We start from the raw sequence: 19,785 nt of genomic DNA, 5'->3' as shown, positions 1-19,785 counted from the left end.
TGTATGGGCTTGGATACTGACTCTCTATTAATGCAAATATAATTTTTATTTGAAGTAGACAGGTAATTCCACTTTTACAATGCGTGCGTAATGTTTTGACCTAGTGGTCTTTGTCAAACGCTGCAACAGGGAATAGTAGATAGCAGGGATTAGGGATGAATAAGGAGAGCCACAATAGGTGGTGTACTGCTCTACAAACGAATGGTGCTCAGACTTCTAGACTTCTACCGGAATCAAACATTCAATGGAGATGCTCACACCGAGGCGTTTTATCCATAGGCTCGGTCGGGTTCTTTAGCCAGGGGGTAGGGAATGGAAGGAACCAAAACAAGTAACAAAACTAAAATGAGGCAGAGGGGAGATACTACAGGGAAAAGTGCAAAATAAATCATTTACGACCACTGGGCAGGAGGGATTTTACAGGTCTAAAGAGTTAAGCCCCTTCCACACTGGCGTTTTTCACGCGGGAGTTCTGCGCGTGCATTTGACGCGCAGAACTTGCATTGCACTCTGTCCCATTGTATTCAATGGGTCTTTCTTCATTAGCGTTGGTTTTCACGTGCGTGCTTGCGTTCGTTTTCACGCGCGTCAAAATCGCAGCATGCTCTACTTTTGCGTGTCACGCGCGTTTTTCACGAACCATTCAAGTCTATGGAGATGCATCAAGAACGCATTGCACTCGCAATCATTACAAGTGCAATGCGAGTGCAATGCGTTTTAAACGTAAGGGTTGCTAGGTGACCAGAATAACAGTATTTCCCCTGCTCGCGAACGATCATTTAATTAAAATAACACAATGAAGAACAGTGAAGAATAGAATAAAAACAGTGAACACAGTGAACATAGTGAACACAGGATCATTTAAGAGAAAAACACAGTGCAGAACACAGTGCAGAATAGATTACAGATGTTCGGCACATCTGCTTACTTGTCGGGAGATACGCACGGAACGGTGCGCCCAAAATAGCATGTGAAGAACAATATATATGTGTGAAGAACACATTGCAGATGTATTTAAACATCTGCAATTTGTTCTTCACACACATATATATTGTTCTTCACATGCTATTTTGGGCGCACCGTTCCGCGCGTATCTCCCGACAAGTAAGCAGATGTGCCGAACATCTGTAATCTATTCTGCACTGTGTTCTGCACTGTGTTTTTCTCTTAAATGATCCTGTGTTCACTGTGTTCACTGTTTTTATTCTATTCTTCACTGTTCTTCACATCTGCTAACTTGTCGGGAGATAATATACACGGGGAACAGTGAAGAATAGATCGCAGATGTTTGCAACTTATCAGAAGACATTATTTTTCAATTAAATAACACATTTTAATCCCAAACCATGGTCCCTTTGAAAAATGCTCGATTCTCCCATTGACTCGCGCGTGAAAAATGCGCCAAAAATGCAAAAAAAACGCTAACAACACGCGCGTGAAAAACGCAAAAACGCTAATTACTCCAAGGAAAAATGGAACAAAAACGCAGCCAAAAACGTCAGTTTTTCACGCATTGCACCCTGACGTGAAATGCAACGCTAGTGTGGAAGGGGTCTTACAGTGAGGGCTGGTTCTTCTAGTGATAGAAGGCAGAACATTGTTTAACCAATCACAGGCCCAAGTGATGATCTCATGTGCAGAAAAAGAAAAAGCAGTGGCACTCACCTAGTAGGATGAATCAAGGAAAAATCTTTATTGTTCCATGTGGCAGTGCGGGCAGGACGCCGAACAGGCAGGCAACGGGCTGTTTCGTGCAACTATGCGCTTACCCATGCCTATGCCCAAGTGATGACCTCCACATAGACAGCACTCAGCAAGTGGAGGCCTGTTATTAGTCCCATGCTGACCTGCCCTTAAGACAGCGATGGCGAACCTATGGCACGCGTGCCACAGACGGCACGCGAAGCCGTTTCTGTTGGCACGCGTACCGTCGCCAGTAAGCCTCTGCCCGCTGCCCGTAAAAATTTGGTCTATGCGAGCGGCGGAACTACGCGCCGCTCCATAGACAGAACCGCAGTGTTTTTGCGCATGCGCGGTAACTTGGGAAGCGCTGAAAGTTTCAGTCGCTCCCATAGAAACCGCGCATGCGCATTAATTATCCCGGGCCGCTCCGTTCTGCTCTGCTCCCTCCCTGTCCGCTCTACTCTGTCCCGGTCCGCTCCGCACTGCTTTGCTCCCTCTGTCCCGTTCCGTAGCCCCCCTCTCCTCCGCTCCGTGGCCCCCCTCTCCTCCGCTCCGTAGCCCCCCTCTCCTCCGCTCCGTGGCCCCCCTCTCCTCCGCTCCGTGGCCCCCCTCTCCTCCGCTCCGTAGCCCCCTCTCCTCCGCTCCGTAGCCCCCTCTCCTCCGCTCCGTAGCCCCCCTCTCCTCCGCTCCAGGTGGGAGTGGAGAATGCATACAGTGTAACCTGCATGCATTCCTGGAGAACCTTCCTGTAGAAAAAAGAAAATAAAGTAAGTTTATCTGTGTATATGTATGTAATATGTATATGTATGTAATATGTATATGTATGTAATGAGTATATTAATATGCATATGTATGTAATGAGTATATGTATGTGTATATGTATGTAATGTGTATATGTATGTGTATATGTATGTGATGTGTATATGTATGTGATGTGCATATGTGGGTGTATATGTATGTGATGTGTATATGTAGGTGTTTATATGTGTATACATATATATATTATATATATATATATATATATTCTGTATGTATTTTATACTACATGGCGATAAGCTGTATGCATTTTATCATACATGGCGGCATTCTGTATGCATTTTATACTACATGGCAAATTCTGTATGCATTTTATACTACATGGCAAATTCTGTATGCATTTTATACTACATGGCGACATTCTGTATGCATTTTATACTACTTGGCGGCATTCTGTATGCATTTTATACTACATGGCGACATTCTGTATGCATTTTATACTACTTGGCGGCATTCTGTATGCATTTTATACTACATGGCAAATTCTGTATGCATTTTATACTACATGGCGACATTCTGTATGCATTTTATACTAGATGGCGACATTCTGTATGCATTTTATACTACTTGGCGGCATTCTGTATGCATTTTATACTACATGGCGACATTCTGTATGCATTTTATACTACTTGGCGGCATTCTGTATGCATTTTATACTACATGGCGACAAGCTTTATGCATTTTATACTACATGGCGACAAGCTTTATGCATTTTATACTACATGACGACAAGCTGTATGCATTTTATACTATATTACGTATATGGGGGGGGGCGTCTCTCTATGGCTCGTTTTCTCAATTAAAACCTTGTTATTCTAGTTAAATTTTTGTGTTGGCACTTCACTTCAAGTCAGAAGGGTTTGGGTTGCATTTTGGGCACTCGGCCTCTAAAAGGTTCGCCATCACTGCCTTAAGAGATGGGTGATAGACCCACCAGAGCTACAGTCATGGCCAAAAGTTTGGAGAATGACACAAATATTATATTTTCACATGATCTGTTGCCCAGTGGTTTTTATGTGTGTTTGTCAGATGTTTTTATCACATACAGAGATACAAGTGCAATCATATTATGAGTAACAAAAGCTTTTATAGACAGTTAGAAGGAGTTACTGCAGCAAGTTAGTATCTGCAGTGCTGACCCTTCTTTTTCAGGACCTCTGCAATTCTCCCTGGCAGCTCTCAATCACCTTCTGGACCAAATCCTGACTGATAGCCGTAGATTCCTGCACAATCAATGCTGCCAGCAGCTTCAAAAAGATGGAGGTGCATGGGCGCCGCCATCTTGCCGCTGTCTGAAAAATAATAAAAGTAAAAATAAAGTAAAAATAAAAAAAGTTTTTATATAAAAAAATTATAATGAAAAAATAAATCACCCCCCCTTTCCCTAGAACTGATATAAATATTAATAAACAGTAAATATCATAAACACATTAGTTATTTCAGTGTCCGAAAATGCCCGATCTATCAAAATATAATGATGTTTTTTCACTGCGTTTTGTCTCGAAGCGGAAAATAGCGCACCCAAAGTCGAAAATGGCACTTTTTTGCCATTTTGAAAAATATAAAAAAAATCAATAAGTAATCATAAGGTCGCACAGTCCTAAAAAATTATAGCAATGAAAACGTGATCAAAAGTTGCAAAAAATGACACCACCCACAACTTCGTACACCAGAGTATGAAAAAGATATTGGCGCCAGAAGATTTTTTGTACAGGAGGTTTTAATTTTTGTAAATGTATGAAAACATTATAAAACCTATACAAATGTGGAATCCCCGTGATCACACCGACCCAAAGAATGAATTAGACATTTGTAGCACACAGTGAAAGCTGTAAAATCCAAGCCCACAAGAAAACGGTGCAAATGCGGTTTTTCACCACTTTCACTGCATTTGGATTTTTTTTCCCACTTCCCAGTACGCGCCATGGAATATTAAATACCGTCACTATGAAGTGCAATTTGTTATGCAAAAAATAAGCCGTCACAGAGCTCTTTATGTGGAAAAATAAAAAAATTTATAGATTTTTGAAGGTGGGGAGTGAAATATGGAAGTGAAAAAACTAAAAAGGGCCTGGTCCTTAAGGGGTTAAAGTGTCCAGTGGTGTGATTCCTACTTAATCATGACAGATTGATCTCCAGCGCTGTCCTCATCAGCACCCGCAACTGTGTTACACCTGGAGACATCACTGACACCATGTTAGCTGCTCATTTTAAGGCGCATGCAATGAAGTTGAAATGTGTTTTGGGGGAAAAAGTTCATTTTCTAGGCAAATATTGACTTTGCAATTAATTGCTGTTAAGCTGATCATTCATTATAACATTCTGGAGTATATGCAAATTACCATTATAAAACCTGATGCAATAGACTTTGTAAAAATTAACATTTGTATCATTCTCAGAACTTTTGGCCATGACTGTACACTGTCGCTTACTTGGGGTTCTTCGAGGTAATGGAAAGGTAATTTAAGGCTTAAACTTAACATTCATTCAAGCCTCCATGTGTTTGAGTTGCAAAATATTATTCCACAATGCTTCCCCTGTATAAATGGTTCTGGATACAGAATGCAAATGTGAACAATGCTGGAAACTTCTCACAATAGATGTGTACGCCAGGATAAATACCATTCTAACATTACAAAGCATAGAAGAGGAGCGTGACCACAAGCCAACACCCTGGAGGCATCTTTACCCTAATTTATCACTTATTCTTTTCTGTAATTTGTTGTGGCAGAAGTTTACGGCTTCCAATGTCACACTGATGCCAGGTGATTCAGTTGTCACTTTGTTTGAATTATTTTAGGGGTTTATATGATCCCGACACGTGAGTTAGAATAGAATAGGTTGTGACCTACTAGTTATGAGGTCTGACAACTGGGAAGACCACCAAAATACATGAACGTAGAGGCTGATGTACCATGGATTCATGTCCGGGCTTGTGCCTGTCCCCATTTATGTAAAATTGCTTTCTAAAAAAAATTCTACTCTAACAATTAGGACTAGTGATATTCCATTATTTTCTTAGACTTCGATAAAACCTTTTAAAGGAAACTGACCGAAAAATCATGTTCTCCAACGAGCATTGTCCAACAATCCAAATGCACTGTTGCCATTACACTTGTCATATTTCGAGTTTTCTACTTTTTTATGACCAACATAAACATAACCCATAGGGTTGACTTTTTTAAATTTCTTCTATATTTTATGTATTTTACTCTGTAGGTCACAGTCCACTTTACTTTTTGTAATGTGTGTGTAAATGTGCACCACTTTCTTGATATGTAAAGTTGAGCTTCCCGTCTTTTACCTGTGGTCATGTGATCTCTATCTGTCCTTATACAATCACCCTGCCAGGACCTTATGATAGTATTCATAAATATGAGAGATCAATGTCCTGGCAGGACAGATCAATGATCAATGTCCTATTTGTGGACAGATAGAGATCACATGACCCTCCATGGTCAGGAGTGTTTTGGCTGATGAGGTAAAAGACTGGAGGCTTCACTTTACATATCAGGAAAGCAGAGCAGAACTATTAATAGATGCATATTGGTAAATTACCTAATATCCTGCCCCCCCCCCCCCCACATTTACACACACAAACAAAAAATAACATGCGGTAAAGTGCTCAACCCCTTTAACTAATCCGGGATGAATAAAGTTGACTTTTTTACAAAAAAAAAAAAAGTACACTGATTCATCATTAGTCAACATCCTGGGCGTTCCTGTCAATTTAAGGTTAAGAGGTGCATAAAAAAACAACAATGTTCTAGTGACACTGACAAACTGGTTTTAAAATACATAACTCAACTTAGAAAATTACCGAAAGAAATAAAACTTTTAATCCAATGAAAACTTACTTGTATAAGTATAAGATGTTTGGGTTTTTGTGCAGTTTTGTTGTTTTTTTACCTCCCCAAAAAATGGGGCAACATGCGCACAATTACAAACATGACAATGAAAAGTGTGACAAAAATGACTCTGTATACACCATATTATGTGGTTTTATCAGAGGAACGTGAGCCAAGAACCAAAACTCTCAGAGGGTCCCTCACTCTTTATAGCAAGTTTTATTCCCTGCAGAGCAGTATGGCAGGTTACATGGTTACATGGTGTCGGAATCATCACAGGTCATTAGTCTACACCGCTCAGACATCCGGTAGACACGTTGATGTTTGCCAAGGGGGTTGTCTGGTCTAGTCACTTAGCAAAATCCTGAATGTCTGCCCTCTTGTGCTCTGCCTAAGTTTTCATTATGGCCAGCACACAGGACGGCTCCACACTCAGGGTCGGCTCCAGGTATCAGTAGGCCCCTGGGTGACAGAGCCTCAGTGGGCCCCTTTGCAGTGAACTCATGCGGCAACATTCAAAATTCAAAAACTAAAACAATCTCCTGTTCCCTATAATATTTCCTATATTAGTTTATCATCCCAAACAGCCCCCTCATGGTCATTTTATATAAGCCCACATTACCCCGATGAATTCCTTAAATACAGCCTTATGTTGGACCCCTCCAGCACCCCAGATATGCCCATTGCTGGCGCCGTCCCTGTCCACACTGACCTACCCTACACCCTCCCATGTCTAATGCTAGAAACATCCAATCTCTAACCAAAATGTACTAATTACAGCATATTATCAGTGTGAGGGCAATATGAGGTTTATATAACAGCCCCCAAACTGATAATGCAACCGGGAAGAAGATGTTTGATACTTATCTTACATAAAATTATAAACTGAAGCAACTGCTACCATCTGTTTAACACAAACTGATCTATTTGGAATTAATATTTGAAGGACCAAAAAATTCACTGTCAAAAACTCACAAAGGGTCATCTACCAGGAAAACTCCATGCAGAGGAGAACTCTGGGGAACAATGGCTAAATGGACTGACCTTTCCTCTGGATATTCGGGAGCTATGGGTACAAATAGTCCTGTAAAAAGGCAAATTTTCCATCAGTAGGGATTGTTAAAATAACACCTCATATCTGGGAGCTAGCCCTATTGCACATAATAACCCTTTAAGCATGTACTGGCTGTTGAGTTTCTTATTGTTGTGATAAGTTTGTGATTCAGCTCTTTCATGTCCAAACTACCAAGTAAGTTTACAAGACAGCCTTTTATGGCCTCTGTAATGACTGTTGACTGTCTAAGCTAGCATTCCCTAGCTTCTACAATGACAGCCTAAAACTTTTCCAGTCTTTGTATAAGGCTACATTCACATGACCGTCCAGAATACGTTACCATTCGTTCCTATGGGCAATACGGTCACACATTGAATGCCGTACTTGTCACCGTAACCCAACATATACAAAGATATAGCATGTCCTATTTTCTCACGTTCTTGCGCCCGTATGCCTAATTGAAGTCTATGTAAACATATAAAATACGGGTGTCATATGTTATAGTCACCATATGCTGCCGTATATATGTTCTGTATCTCGAAAGACCTGGAGCTATGGGAGAGGAGGACTTTCCTGTGGGACAGAAGTACTCAAAATGTCTTTTGTAAAGATGGAGAGGCTCTGGCTCTGGTGTAAGTGCATCCTATTCTTTGGGATAAACGCATGGAAGACTTCCATGACCATGCCCTCAAGCCCAAGAAGTGGGAGGAGATTACCACCATTATTTTTCCGGATGAGCGGACGTGCAGAAGCAGCAAGGAGTGTGAAGCTCTTGGTGTGTGTTGTTGTCTCACCATGTCACTATCAATTCCCCAGCCCTGCAGCCATGTGCATACCACACCCCTGCGGATCCCTGCAGCCATGTACATACCCATCCCCTGCGGACCTTTGCATTACATTATCCCTACAGCCATGTGGCCTGTCTCACCCCTGCAGTCATATGGCCTGTCTCATCCCTGTAGCCATGTGGCCTGTCTCACCCCTGCAGTCATATGGCCTGTCTCATTCCTGTAGCCATGTGGCCTGTCTCATCTCTGCAGCCATGTGGCCTATCTCACCCCTTCAACCATGTGGCCTATCTCACCCCTTTAACCATGTGGTCTGTCTCACTCCTGCAGTCATGTGGCCTGTCTCACCCCTGCAGCCATGTGGCCTGTCTCACCCCTGCAGCCATGTGGCCTGTCTCACCTCTGCAGTCATGTGGCCTGTCTCACCCCTGCAGTTATGTGGCCTGTCTCACCCCTGCCGCCTTGTGGCCTGTCTCACCCTTGCCACCATGTGGCCTGTCTCACCCCTGCAGCCATGTGGCCTGCCTCACCCCTGCAGCCATGTGGCCTGTCTCACCTCTGCAGTCATGTGGCCTGTCTCACCCCTGCAGTTATGTGGCCTGTCTCACCCCTGCCGCCTTGTGGCCTGTCTCACCCTTGCCGCCATGTGGCCTGTCTCACCCCTGCAGCCATGTGGCCTGTCTCACCCCTGCAGCCATGTGGCCTGTCTCACCTCTGCAGTCATGTGGCCTGTCTCACCCCTGCAGTTATGTGGCCTGTCTCACCATTGCCGCCATGTGGCCTATCTCACCCCTTTAACCATGTGGCCTGTCTCACCCCTGCAGTCATGTGGCCTGTCTCACCCCTGCAGCCATGTGGGCTGTCTCACCACTGCAGTCATGTGGCCTGTCTCACCCCTGCAGCCATGTGGGCTGTCTCACCACTGCAGCCATGTGGCCTGTCTCACCCCTGCCGCCATGTGGCCTGTCTCACCCCTGCCGCCATCTGGCCTTTCTCACCCCTGCAGTCATGTGGCCTGTCTCATCCCTGCAGCCATGTGGCCTGTCTCATTCATGGAGCCATGTGGCCTATCTCACCCCTTCAACCATGTGGCCTGTCTCACCCCTGCAGTCATGTGGCCTGTCTAATCCCTGCAGCCATGTGGCCTGTCTAACCCCTGCAGCCATGTGGCCAGTCTCACCTCTGCAGTCATGTGGCCTGTTTCACCCCTGCAGTTATGTGGCCTGTCTCACCCCTGCCGCCTTGTGGCTGTCTCACCCTTGCCGCCATGTGGCCTGTCTCACCCCTGCCGCCATGTGGCCTGTCTCACCCCTGCAGCCATGTGGCCTGTCTCACCCCTGCAGCCATGTGGCCTGTCTCACCCCTGCAGCCATGTGGCCTGTCTCACCCCTGCAGCCATGTGGCCTGTCTCATCCATAGAGCCATGTGGCCTGTCTCATCCATAGAGCCATGTGGCCTATCTCACCCCTTCAACCATGTGGCCTGTCTCACCCCTGCAGCCATGTGACCTGTCTCACTCCTGCAGCCATGTGGCCTGTCTCACCCCTGCCGCCATGTGACCTGTCTCACCCCTGCCGCCATGTGACCTGTCTCACTCCTGCAGCCATGTGACCTGTCTCACTCCTGCAGCCATGTAGCCTGTCTTACCCCTGTAGCCATGTGGCCTGTCTCACCTCTGCAGTCATGTGGCCTGTCTCACCCCTGCAGTTATGTGGCCTGTCTCACCCCTGCCGCCATGTGGCCTGTCTCACCCCTGCCGCCATGTGGCCTGTCTCACCCCTGCCCCCATGTGGCCTGTCTCACCCCTGCCGCCATGTGGCCTGTCTCACCCCTGTAGCCATGTGGCCTGTACCCCTGCGGACATTTGCATTGCATGACCCCTGCAGCCATGTGGCCTGTCTCACCCCTGTAGCTGGAAACATGAACTTCTGACAATCCTTTTTTTTTTTTCTTAGGTCTCAGCAGAAGACCAATACAAAACGAACAAAGGGCGTAGTGGAAGTGGCAAACCTTATACTACCTTCGGTTTTTGGATGCGGTGATGGCCGTGGGAGAGTAAGTTGTTCAAATTTATTTTTGCTTTAAAGCTTTTTTAATAAAAGACTTGTACATTCTTGTCTCCTAAAAATTGTATTTGCATGAATGCATTTTTCATATGCGCCCAAACTTTAACATTACATTCTTTTTTCTTTCTCTACAACTGCAGATAATCTGGAGGACACTTCCGCTACCAACACAGTGGAGGTTGAAGCGAAGCAGTCCTTTGAGGAGTAGTCGGAGGATCTCTCCAACCAACCACCAACACCTCCATCACCACCTCCAATGCAGTGTGCAAAAAAAGGTAAGCAGCCACCAGCATCCACAGTCGATATTGCTGCTGGGTCGGAGGTGCTGGAGCAATTGAGGTAGAGATGGAAAGATTTGCGAGAAGATATCTTCATGCGCTCCTTGGTTCCAGACCTCAAGGACGTGCATGAGGATGAGAAGATGAACTTCAGGGTAAATCAAGGTGTCTTTGTTTTTGGACAGACGCTGTGAGCGTGTTCCTTCTCCCTCCAAGCCCACTTCCGCCAAGCAGATACCCTACCATGGCCCCTATGTTCCATGGCCCATTTTCAGCCATGGCTTCTCAGAGCCAGTTATCAGCTGAGCCCTACATTAGGGTGCTTTTTGATTTGTAAGAATGATATTTGTCTGTATGATATTGCATATTTTCGTTGATAAAATTTGTTTAAAAAATTTACTGTCTTTTGGGTTTTCTTGCTTTATGCTTCACACCATCCTCCACCATGCATTATACTTTTTAATGGATTTTTTATTTTTTATGGGTACCGAACACAAGGTTGAAAGACTGCATTTAAAAGAGACAGAGGGCCACCGGCCTCAAACGGCAAAGTAGACTTGAGCCCCTCTGGCTCTTTTTCATTCACTCTTTCATCCTGGATTTTGGTTGCGCTTTAAGCTATTGTATATAATTGCATCCGAATTCATATGCACACAGTATTCCCCTTCATAACCATGCATACAAAATGAATGTATGCATGTGGACTAATCTAGCCACAACTTCCTGAAAAGTACTATAGCAGTTTGAAGAAAAAGAGGGGAATTGTATCTGAACGGAATTGTATCTCACACTAGTGTTTAAAAACACTTAAAAAGCACATCTGGTATGTGCAAAGAACAATGCATGGACTGCTTTGGTGTGTCTGCAGTTCATGCTATAGGCTACCTATGCCCTAATATATCTATTGGTGGTGGTGACCTATGCGTGCTGTAGGGTACAATGTGAGCATGGATTGTGTGTCCTATCTGTTAGAAATATGGGTGTACTATGCTCCCAGGTTCAAAACAGCAGCATGAAAAGAAAGTGGTTCCAAACAATAAAAAAGTAGGATATCACCATGTCCAATAGAGAGAGATAGGGGCTCAGCTCCCCACGCGTTCCAACACTGCCTGGCTTCCTTACCTACTACATTTAATGTAGGGACTTGTTTCCCAAGTGCAACATCCCCCACCGGGGCCTAGCCCTTGAGGTGAGGCCTGGTGACAGCCGGGGCCCGCAGTACCGGAGTGGCTGGCGGTTGCGGCCTAAGCACGCTATTGTCACGGTGCTTGGTACGGGGGAACCGGAGGGCTGTCCTACAGCCTGGCAGGTCTCCAGCAGGGTGGTGTTGGCAAGAAATGATGAGGGAGCGGCTGCTATAGCGGATCTCCCTGGGGCAACCCCTTAATGTCCCGAGTGTGAGTCTCTGTGTGGTGGACAGGGTGCCGGTGATGATGGGAGTTGTAGTAGCAGGGACCAGACGGAGGCAGAGGTTGAAGAAAATAACTTACAGTTCTTTATTGGAACCGCAGGAACTTCAGCAAACGTGCCTTTAACAGGTAGATGGAGTACTGGAGAGGTATTTGGAGGGAGCCGCAGGATGTAGGTCACCAGCCTGGATGTAAGGGCAGGCTGGGAGGCAGCTGTGTCCTTAGAGGAGGCTTCAGCTCGGTCCTGGATCTCTTCAGGTATCACCCTTGAAGGTAGGATGATACCCCTTTCCTCACTACACTAACTCTAGTCTTATTCTCCATAAAGTACAGGGGCTAGGCTCTTCCTGCACTGGTCCGGTGTGCTAGAGACTCTCTGAGCTGCTGCTCAGCTAACTACTCTCTGCTTACGTCCTGCAGACCCAGAGGGCCTGACTAGGACCGGTCTCTCTCCTGAGAGAGATTTCTCTCTTTCTCCTCTAGAACATTCCAGGCTAGGGGGTTTTATTACCTCCCTTTGGTCAGGTGGTGGCTGCTCCTCCAATTACCTCTCAGTGCACAGAGACAGGATGCAACACATATCATTGGATAATAGAAATTACATCACCTATTAACATCTGCCTTGCCAGGCAGGATTAACCACTGCAATTTCCCCTTTGATCCTATAAGGACCATGTAGTGCAATGTGGTGTTACCTACAGGTGGGACGTATTCGCAAGCACTACCTCGCCATTGCATCGGCGAGGGTGTTGCATACCCCGGGGGCAATTGAAAGAGCCGCCCTCGGCTCGACTACAGATGGTTTGGGGCACAGAGGGGGCTAAGGGCACTTCTAGGAAGTGCAGGCTATGTGAGGTGTAGGGACAAACCGCCCATGGTCCTGGAGACAGGCACCTGGGTTGGTGTCGGACTAAGACAAAAATATAGCTGTATGACAGTTGGTCGCTGACGCCGTTAAACCGAACTGTACAGTAGGAAAGGTGTGGTGTCATGTCCTGTAATCCACTCCTTGCACCAAGGCCTGTATATTTGTTTGATCAACGCTTCTTCCCTGGCGGCAATTATATGGTGTCTATCTGCATTGCATGAGCATATGCGACACGAGTACCTCCTGACTGACAACCTTACCCATGTATGAGTGGCATCCAGGTGCTATCTGTGTAACACCCCTGGTCCCCTAAAGACCCGCAGTTTACGGACTACCCCCATGTGCAAACCTCAGTTTGAGGGATCAGGTAGCGGTCAATGTTTTACACAAAAAGACGGTCCGACACAGCCACACTACAACCTGAAAAGCCTATAAAAGGGTTAATGCAGACTACTGGCATATATGACAGTGTGCAAACATGTTAGCAAAATCACATTGGCTTAGCAGCCCAATGGGTACACATCTTATAACATAACGTTACAGAGGTGGATAGGCTACTCAGAGTAGCACGGTAGCAAATGTCTCTTTTCCTGCAAAGAAAAGGCATAAAAAGTGCAAACAGAATGTCCATACCTAAAAAGGAAGGCATTAAGTGCAAAATGATAATAAATTACATTGCCACTTTTCCTGGAGGTTGGCAAAAGTCTCTCAGAAGGTCTCTACTGACAAAGTCCATCTTCTGGGTACAGCCCTTGATGTGGGGAAAAGTGCAATGAAGAAGCAAAGGGTCTCCTCTTTTTGGAGAGGGACAGAGTCCTTTGAAGAAATCTCTGCTGTGGCAGAGGAAGGGTGCTATCATAGCACATGACAGTGTATAATCTCTTGACTGAGATAAATAAGGGTAAGAGTCTCAGGAAAGTCTCTGGCTCTTTGGGGTAAATGGAGATAAATATACAATATGTACACAGTACAGTACCTGAAGTGGGCTACAGCCCTTCAGGGATTAGTCAGTATCGCTGGGTTCAGCAAAGACAGGATCCAGCTCCTGCAGGGAATCCTGTGCATCCTCAGCGGGAGTAGGTACCGGCTGGGGACACCCGGTGGCAGCAGTGGGTACTGCAGGTGCAGCAACATCCTCCGGACCTTCAGGGGGAGGAGCGCTGTCGCCCGGGGTGTCGGCTGTTCCAGCCGGGGGCTCAACTGAGCCAGGGACCACAGAGGGGTCCAGGAAAAAATAAACGGAGTCCAGCGGCCGCGCCGCGGCTCCTTCCAGCTCCGGTTCTTCCGGGGCCGGGTCATCACCCCATTGGTAACCGGCAAGGGGAGATGCGGGCCTAGATGGAACCTCCGGACAAGGTTCGCTAGCCGGGATGTCTTCTCCCACAGAAGAGCCGCGGGACCTGGCAATGCTCCCGGCAGGGGAACCGGTGGGGGTGGCGCCCTGTATCATGCCCGGCCCATGGATGGCAATGGGACCCGTACTCACAATTACTGTGGATGGGGCATTCACGTGGGTCACCGCCCGGGGACTTGCAGCCGAGGAGGAAGAGGTGTTCGGAGACTCCGGCCACTCGTCGTCCTCATACCAGTCGTCCTGCGGGAAGTAGCGGTCCTCGTCGGAATCGGGGATCCGGATCACGCCAGCCGCCCAGGGTCCTCGAGGTCCTTCCTGCAGGGAGAACTCGATGCACTCTCCCGGCTTCAGGTTGTGCAGGCTCTCCGGCAGATCAGGTCTCTTGACGGACCGGCGGGGTATAAATACTTCCCGTCCGGTGTAGTCCTGGGTGGCGAAGCCATAGCCCTTCCGCTTGTCGAAGAACCGGACCATGCCGGTGGTGCGGTTCTTCTCGACCCAAGCTCCAGCTGTAGATCGACCGGCCATGTACCGCTGGGCCTCTTTCTCTCTGCGTCGCTGGTCCGAGACAGCGTCTCGGAGTCGCCGGCGGGCGGCCTCACCTCGGCCTTGAGGCTGCGGAGGTTTCGGTGCTGGGGCTCGTGGCTCCGGTTCAGGCTCGGATCTCCTTGGACGACAGGTCGGTGCCGGAACAGGAGCAGGAACCACCGGAGGGTCAGGAGCCACTACAGCGGGGCTAGCAGGCCGCGCAGCAGGAGTAGTAGGCCTCGGAGCAGGTGGAGCGGCCACACTAGGCCCAGGCGTTGGCTCAACAGGAGTCGGGGCCTCCCCACGTGGCGCCTCCACGTGGACCCGCGGTACCGGGATGGTAGCCGGGATAGGGACGAGGAACCGCCCGGGTGGGATTTGGTACTGCGTCACCGTTTGGTAGCATGTCCTGGTGACGAAGGCCCGAGTCAATCCTCGGTGCAGCCGATGTCCAGCGGAGGGTCTTCGGACGGGCTGCGCAGAGACCACCACCATAGTCTCTAAGACCTCATAAAACTCCGGACGCTCCACAGGAGGGAAAGGCGGAGGACCCCACATGGCGTTGTCCTCTCTGTCCAAAGTCCACTCCAGTTCTGGCGCTTCTCTGAGGCAGGGCAGGAAGTCCGCCTCGAGCCAGTGGGAGGAGTCCGAGTCCTTCCCGCCAAGAGCTGTGGCGGGCTCTAATTTTTCCTGCGCCACAGGAGGCGGGGTTCGCGCCCTTCGCGCGTGGGTGGAGCTTGATGCGTCATCTGGGTTTCCCGCCAGTGGAGGTTTTGGCGGGCTGGAATTATTTGCTGCGCCACAGTTTCTGAGGTAAAAATCTTCAGGCGCGGCAGCGCCGGATGTAGCAGAGCTGGTACAGTTCTTGCCAGGATTAACCTCTGGAGTGCGGGAGCGGCGCTCGACAGCACGTGGCAGCAGTATAACACAGTTCATTCCAGAAACACACAAGTCCTTGGGCCTAAACCCGGATGGCAGCAGGGTTAGGCAGCACAGTCTTTTCCTTAATAAAGTACAGTCTTTAGTGCCAGGATAAGGCACAGAAGTATATATCCTGTTCGTGACGCCACTTGCAACATCCCCCACCGGGGCCTAGCCCTTGAGGTGAGGCCTGGTGACAGCCGGGGCCCGCAGTACCGGAGTGGCTGGCGGTTGCGGCCTAAGCACGCTATTGTCACGGTGCTTGGTACGGGGGAACCGGAGGGCTGTCCTACAGCCTGGCAGGTCTCCAGCAGGGTGGTGTTGGCAAGAAATGATGAGGGAGCGGCTGCTATAGCGGATCTCCCTGGGGCAACCCCTTAATGTCCCGAGTGTGAGTCTCTGTGTGGTGGACAGGGTGCCGGTGATGATGGGAGTTGTAGTAGCAGGGACCAGACGGAGGCAGAGGTTGAAGAAAATAACTTACAGTTCTTTATTGGAACCGCAGGAACTTCAGCAAACGTGCCTTTAACAGGTAGATGGAGTACTGGAGAGGTATTTGGAGGGAGCCGCAGGATGTAGGTCACCAGCCTGGATGTAAGGGCAGGCTGGGAGGCAGCTGTGTCCTTAGAGGAGGCTTCAGCTCGGTCCTGGATCTCTTCAGGTATCACCCTTGAAGGTAGGATGATACCCCTTTCCTCACTACACTAACTCTAGTCTTATTCTCCATAAAGTACAGGGGCTAGGCTCTTCCTGCACTGGTCCGGTGTGCTAGAGACTCTCTGAGCTGCTGCTCAGCTAACTACTCTCTGCTTACGTCCTGCAGACCCAGAGGGCCTGACTAGGACCGGTCTCTCTCCTGAGAGAGATTTCTCTCTTTCTCCTCTAGAACATTCCAGGCTAGGGGGTTTTATTACCTCCCTTTGGTCAGGTGGTGGCTGCTCCTCCAATTACCTCTCAGTGCACAGAGACAGGATGCAACACATATCATTGGATAATAGAAATTACATCACCTATTAACATCTGCCTTGCCAGGCAGGATTAACCACTGCAATTTCCCCTTTGATCCTATAAGGACCATGTAGTGCAATGTGGTGTTACCTACAGGTGGGACGTATTCGCAAGCACTACCTCGCCATTGCATCGGCGAGGGTGTTGCACAAGTCTGTCCCACATCTTTTCCAGTTTCTGTAGTGACTGTCCAAGGCCGCTTTCCTGAGTCTTTGTCTTGACGGTCTAGTCTCACATTCAACTTACGTTCCACACACTCTGTAATAATTGTCCAAAACAGCCTTTCTTATATTCTGCGGTGAATGTCGAAGACATCCTTTCCTAATTATCGTCTCAGACAGACTTCTTCATGTACTGACCTTACTAAGCCTTTCCTGTCTCAGTAGCCATAGTCCATATAATGGGTGTCCAAGTCAGCCATCTCTAGCTACCATAATAATTGTCCAAGTCAGCCTTCCCTAATCTTTGTAATGACTAAACTGACATACTAGGCATGATAAATGCCTCCATTGACACCTTAAAGAGAACCCGTCAGGCAAAATAACCCCCCTAAACTAAATATATTGTCACAAACTGCCATTAGAGAGCATTGCCTCTATCCCTTCATTGTCCCTCTACATGCCTGTAAACCTAAGCAATGAGGTCCTAAAGCTGTATGCAAATGACCTGTGAAATGTCTGATGAAGCATTAGCATATTCAAGCTGTCCAATCTATTCATGAGTGGGAGGCACAGCCACACCCCCAGTGCTTGACTGACAGCCTGTATAATGATGTGAGGCTGTATAATGATGTGCTTCCTGGTGCTGGTGGCCACGCCCCCTGCAGCCTGTGTGTGCATGTGTGTGTGTGTATGTATAGGAGAGATACAGCAGCTCCAGGCAGCCATGTTACAGCAGAACATGTCAGATTCATGTGTAGCTGATGTCTGTGTCTCTCACCTGTATATTAGGAGGATGCAGCATGTCAGCAGATACAGCACACACTAGCAATGCTGTACTATACATTACACACAGACATGAGCAGGGGGGGGAGAGGGGAGGGGTAACAGGGGTGACATCACTGCCTCTGACCATGTGACCAGCCTCATTTACATAATAAAGAATAGATGATTTTACAATGAATAATGTATGAAATAACTAGATAAAGGCTGGGATGGGATCCTTGTGAGCTGCTCCAACAGGTAGAGGTGACAGGACAAGTGACACAGACCTGATGACAGGTGTCCTTTAATAACCATTTGCATGGAGTAGTGCTTGGACATAAGTGCTGCCATTCCTTCCAATTGGGACCAGAGATACTTTAATCTGCACCCGACCTATCATTCCATTCAAATGGAAGGATTTGCACTCTCATATCTAAAGGTCACAGCAGTTGATGCAAGAATTTGGGGTACAAGTCCATTCATTTCTCCTATAGAGGGGCATCTGGTTCAAAATGACTGCAGTGAGTCCAAGTAGATCTGCGATCACGTTTTTGTCAAGGTACCAACCTAATAAAAAGGGATTGTCTAAAGTGAATAATTCCATTACCGCAAAATAAGGAAGCTTTTAGTTATTATCTTTGTATCTATAAGGGATCAGGAGCCAGATATTGATTCTGCTCCACCATTGTTAATACTGTGGAGCTATTGACTCCAGTTCACGTGGACAATGTGTTACTGTGCTGGCTGCCATGGAACAGTATCCGCAGTGGATTTTGGAATGGCTAAGGGAAAGAAGGAAGTATGTTCACAATTAGGTTTCATTTCCTCTTAAAAAAGTATAAAAATCAGGGAGAGCAGACACTAAGTAGATAGGAGTAAGAGAGACAACTCACTCTCAACACTCCCATCTATAGCACTACACAGGTGAATGGAGGACTCCATCGTCATGAGAAGACTAATGCTGATTGTCCTGGCTCTTGGCCTGGCATCGGGACAGGATAGTAAGATGTAAGACATTCATTTATTTCTACCATTAGGTGATGGGGTGTGAGATTTGTATAATAATCCTTTATTGTAGTGTATGCTGTATGGTATTATCTCTAAGAACTGACTATACTATTTTATGTAATTGTAGTGTATGCTGTATGATATTATTTCTAAGAACCTACTATACTATTTTATGTAATTGTAGTGTATGCTGTATGGTATTATCTCTAAGAACTGACTGTACTATTTTATGTTATTGTAGTATATGCTGTATGATATTATTTCTAAGAACTGACTATACTATTTTATGTTATTAGATGCCCTAAGATTGTATGATTTTACATTATATTGTTATAGCTTACATCATTGCTGACGGTCTCTGACTTAAAGGGAACCTGTCACCAGGGACCTCATTTTCACTAAAGAAGGGTTGCAGAAGCTTATTACGCCTGCAGTGCTCATCTGCCTTTCTGCCTTTTCTAAGCATTTGCATTACAATATAATTGTTTGTTATAACTTACCTTGCATCCTGACAAAATCTTGGGGTAGTCACAGGGGTTGGGCTTTGGTTTGGATGTATTTCAAAAAACATTAGCCTTGTCTGTGTTACTCACTCCTCAGAGCTTAGCCCCCACCTTTGTGCTCCTGTCACATGTGCTCCATCAGTTGGGGAGGGACAAGCTGTACAGGAGAACAAAGATGGATGCAGCCTACAGCTCAGACAAGTCACATGTTGTTTTTTTGAAATGCATCCAAACCAAAGCCCAACCCCTGTGACTACCCCAGGATTTTGTCAGGGAGCAAGGTAAGTTATAACACACAATTATATTGTAATGCAAATGCTTAGAAAAGGCAGAGAGGCAGATTTACACTGCAGGTGTCATGGGCTTTTACAGTCTGTCTCTAGTGAAAATGAGGTCCCTGGTGACATCTGACTTACAGGCGACCCTTAGTTACAGACAGACCTCTATACCCACTGTGACCCCAGGTGAAGCTCTCTGGATGCTTTACTTTAGTCCTAGACTGCAAAGATCAGCTGTAAGGCGTCTGTAATGAGGTTTTACTGATAATATGGGCAGCAAGGTGGCTCAGTGGTTAGCACTACAGCCTTGCAGCACTGGTGTCCTGGGTTCAAGTCCCATCCAGGTCAACATCTGCAAAGAGTTTGTTTGTTCTCTCCATGTTTGCATGACTTTCCTCCAGGTCCCTTAGTTTCCTCCCACACTCAAAAAACATATTAGTAGGGTGATTAGA

General features: G+C 46.9%; 1 protein-coding gene across 1 annotated transcript in view; it reads left to right on the top strand.

Moving 5' to 3' along the window:
- The first annotated feature begins 18,425 nt into the window (after positions 1-18,425).
- LOC140106768 (alpha-2-macroglobulin-like protein 1) overlaps positions 18,426-19,785 on the top strand; it is a 38,624-nt gene continuing 37,264 nt past the window's right edge. Inside the window, exon 1 of the mRNA XM_072131385.1 lies at positions 18,426-18,552. Within this exon, the coding sequence (XP_071987486.1) occupies positions 18,473-18,552 (80 nt within the window). The 5' untranslated portion in view covers positions 18,426-18,472. The remainder of the gene's footprint in view (positions 18,553-19,785) is intronic.

The sequence above is a fragment of the Engystomops pustulosus genome, chromosome 11 (genome assembly GCF_040894005.1).
Source record: "Engystomops pustulosus chromosome 11, aEngPut4.maternal, whole genome shotgun sequence".
Lineage (NCBI taxonomy): Eukaryota > Metazoa > Chordata > Amphibia > Anura > Leptodactylidae > Engystomops > Engystomops pustulosus.
The sequence above is the reverse complement of the archived record's forward strand: the minus strand, read 5'-3'. Positions and strand labels throughout refer to the sequence as shown.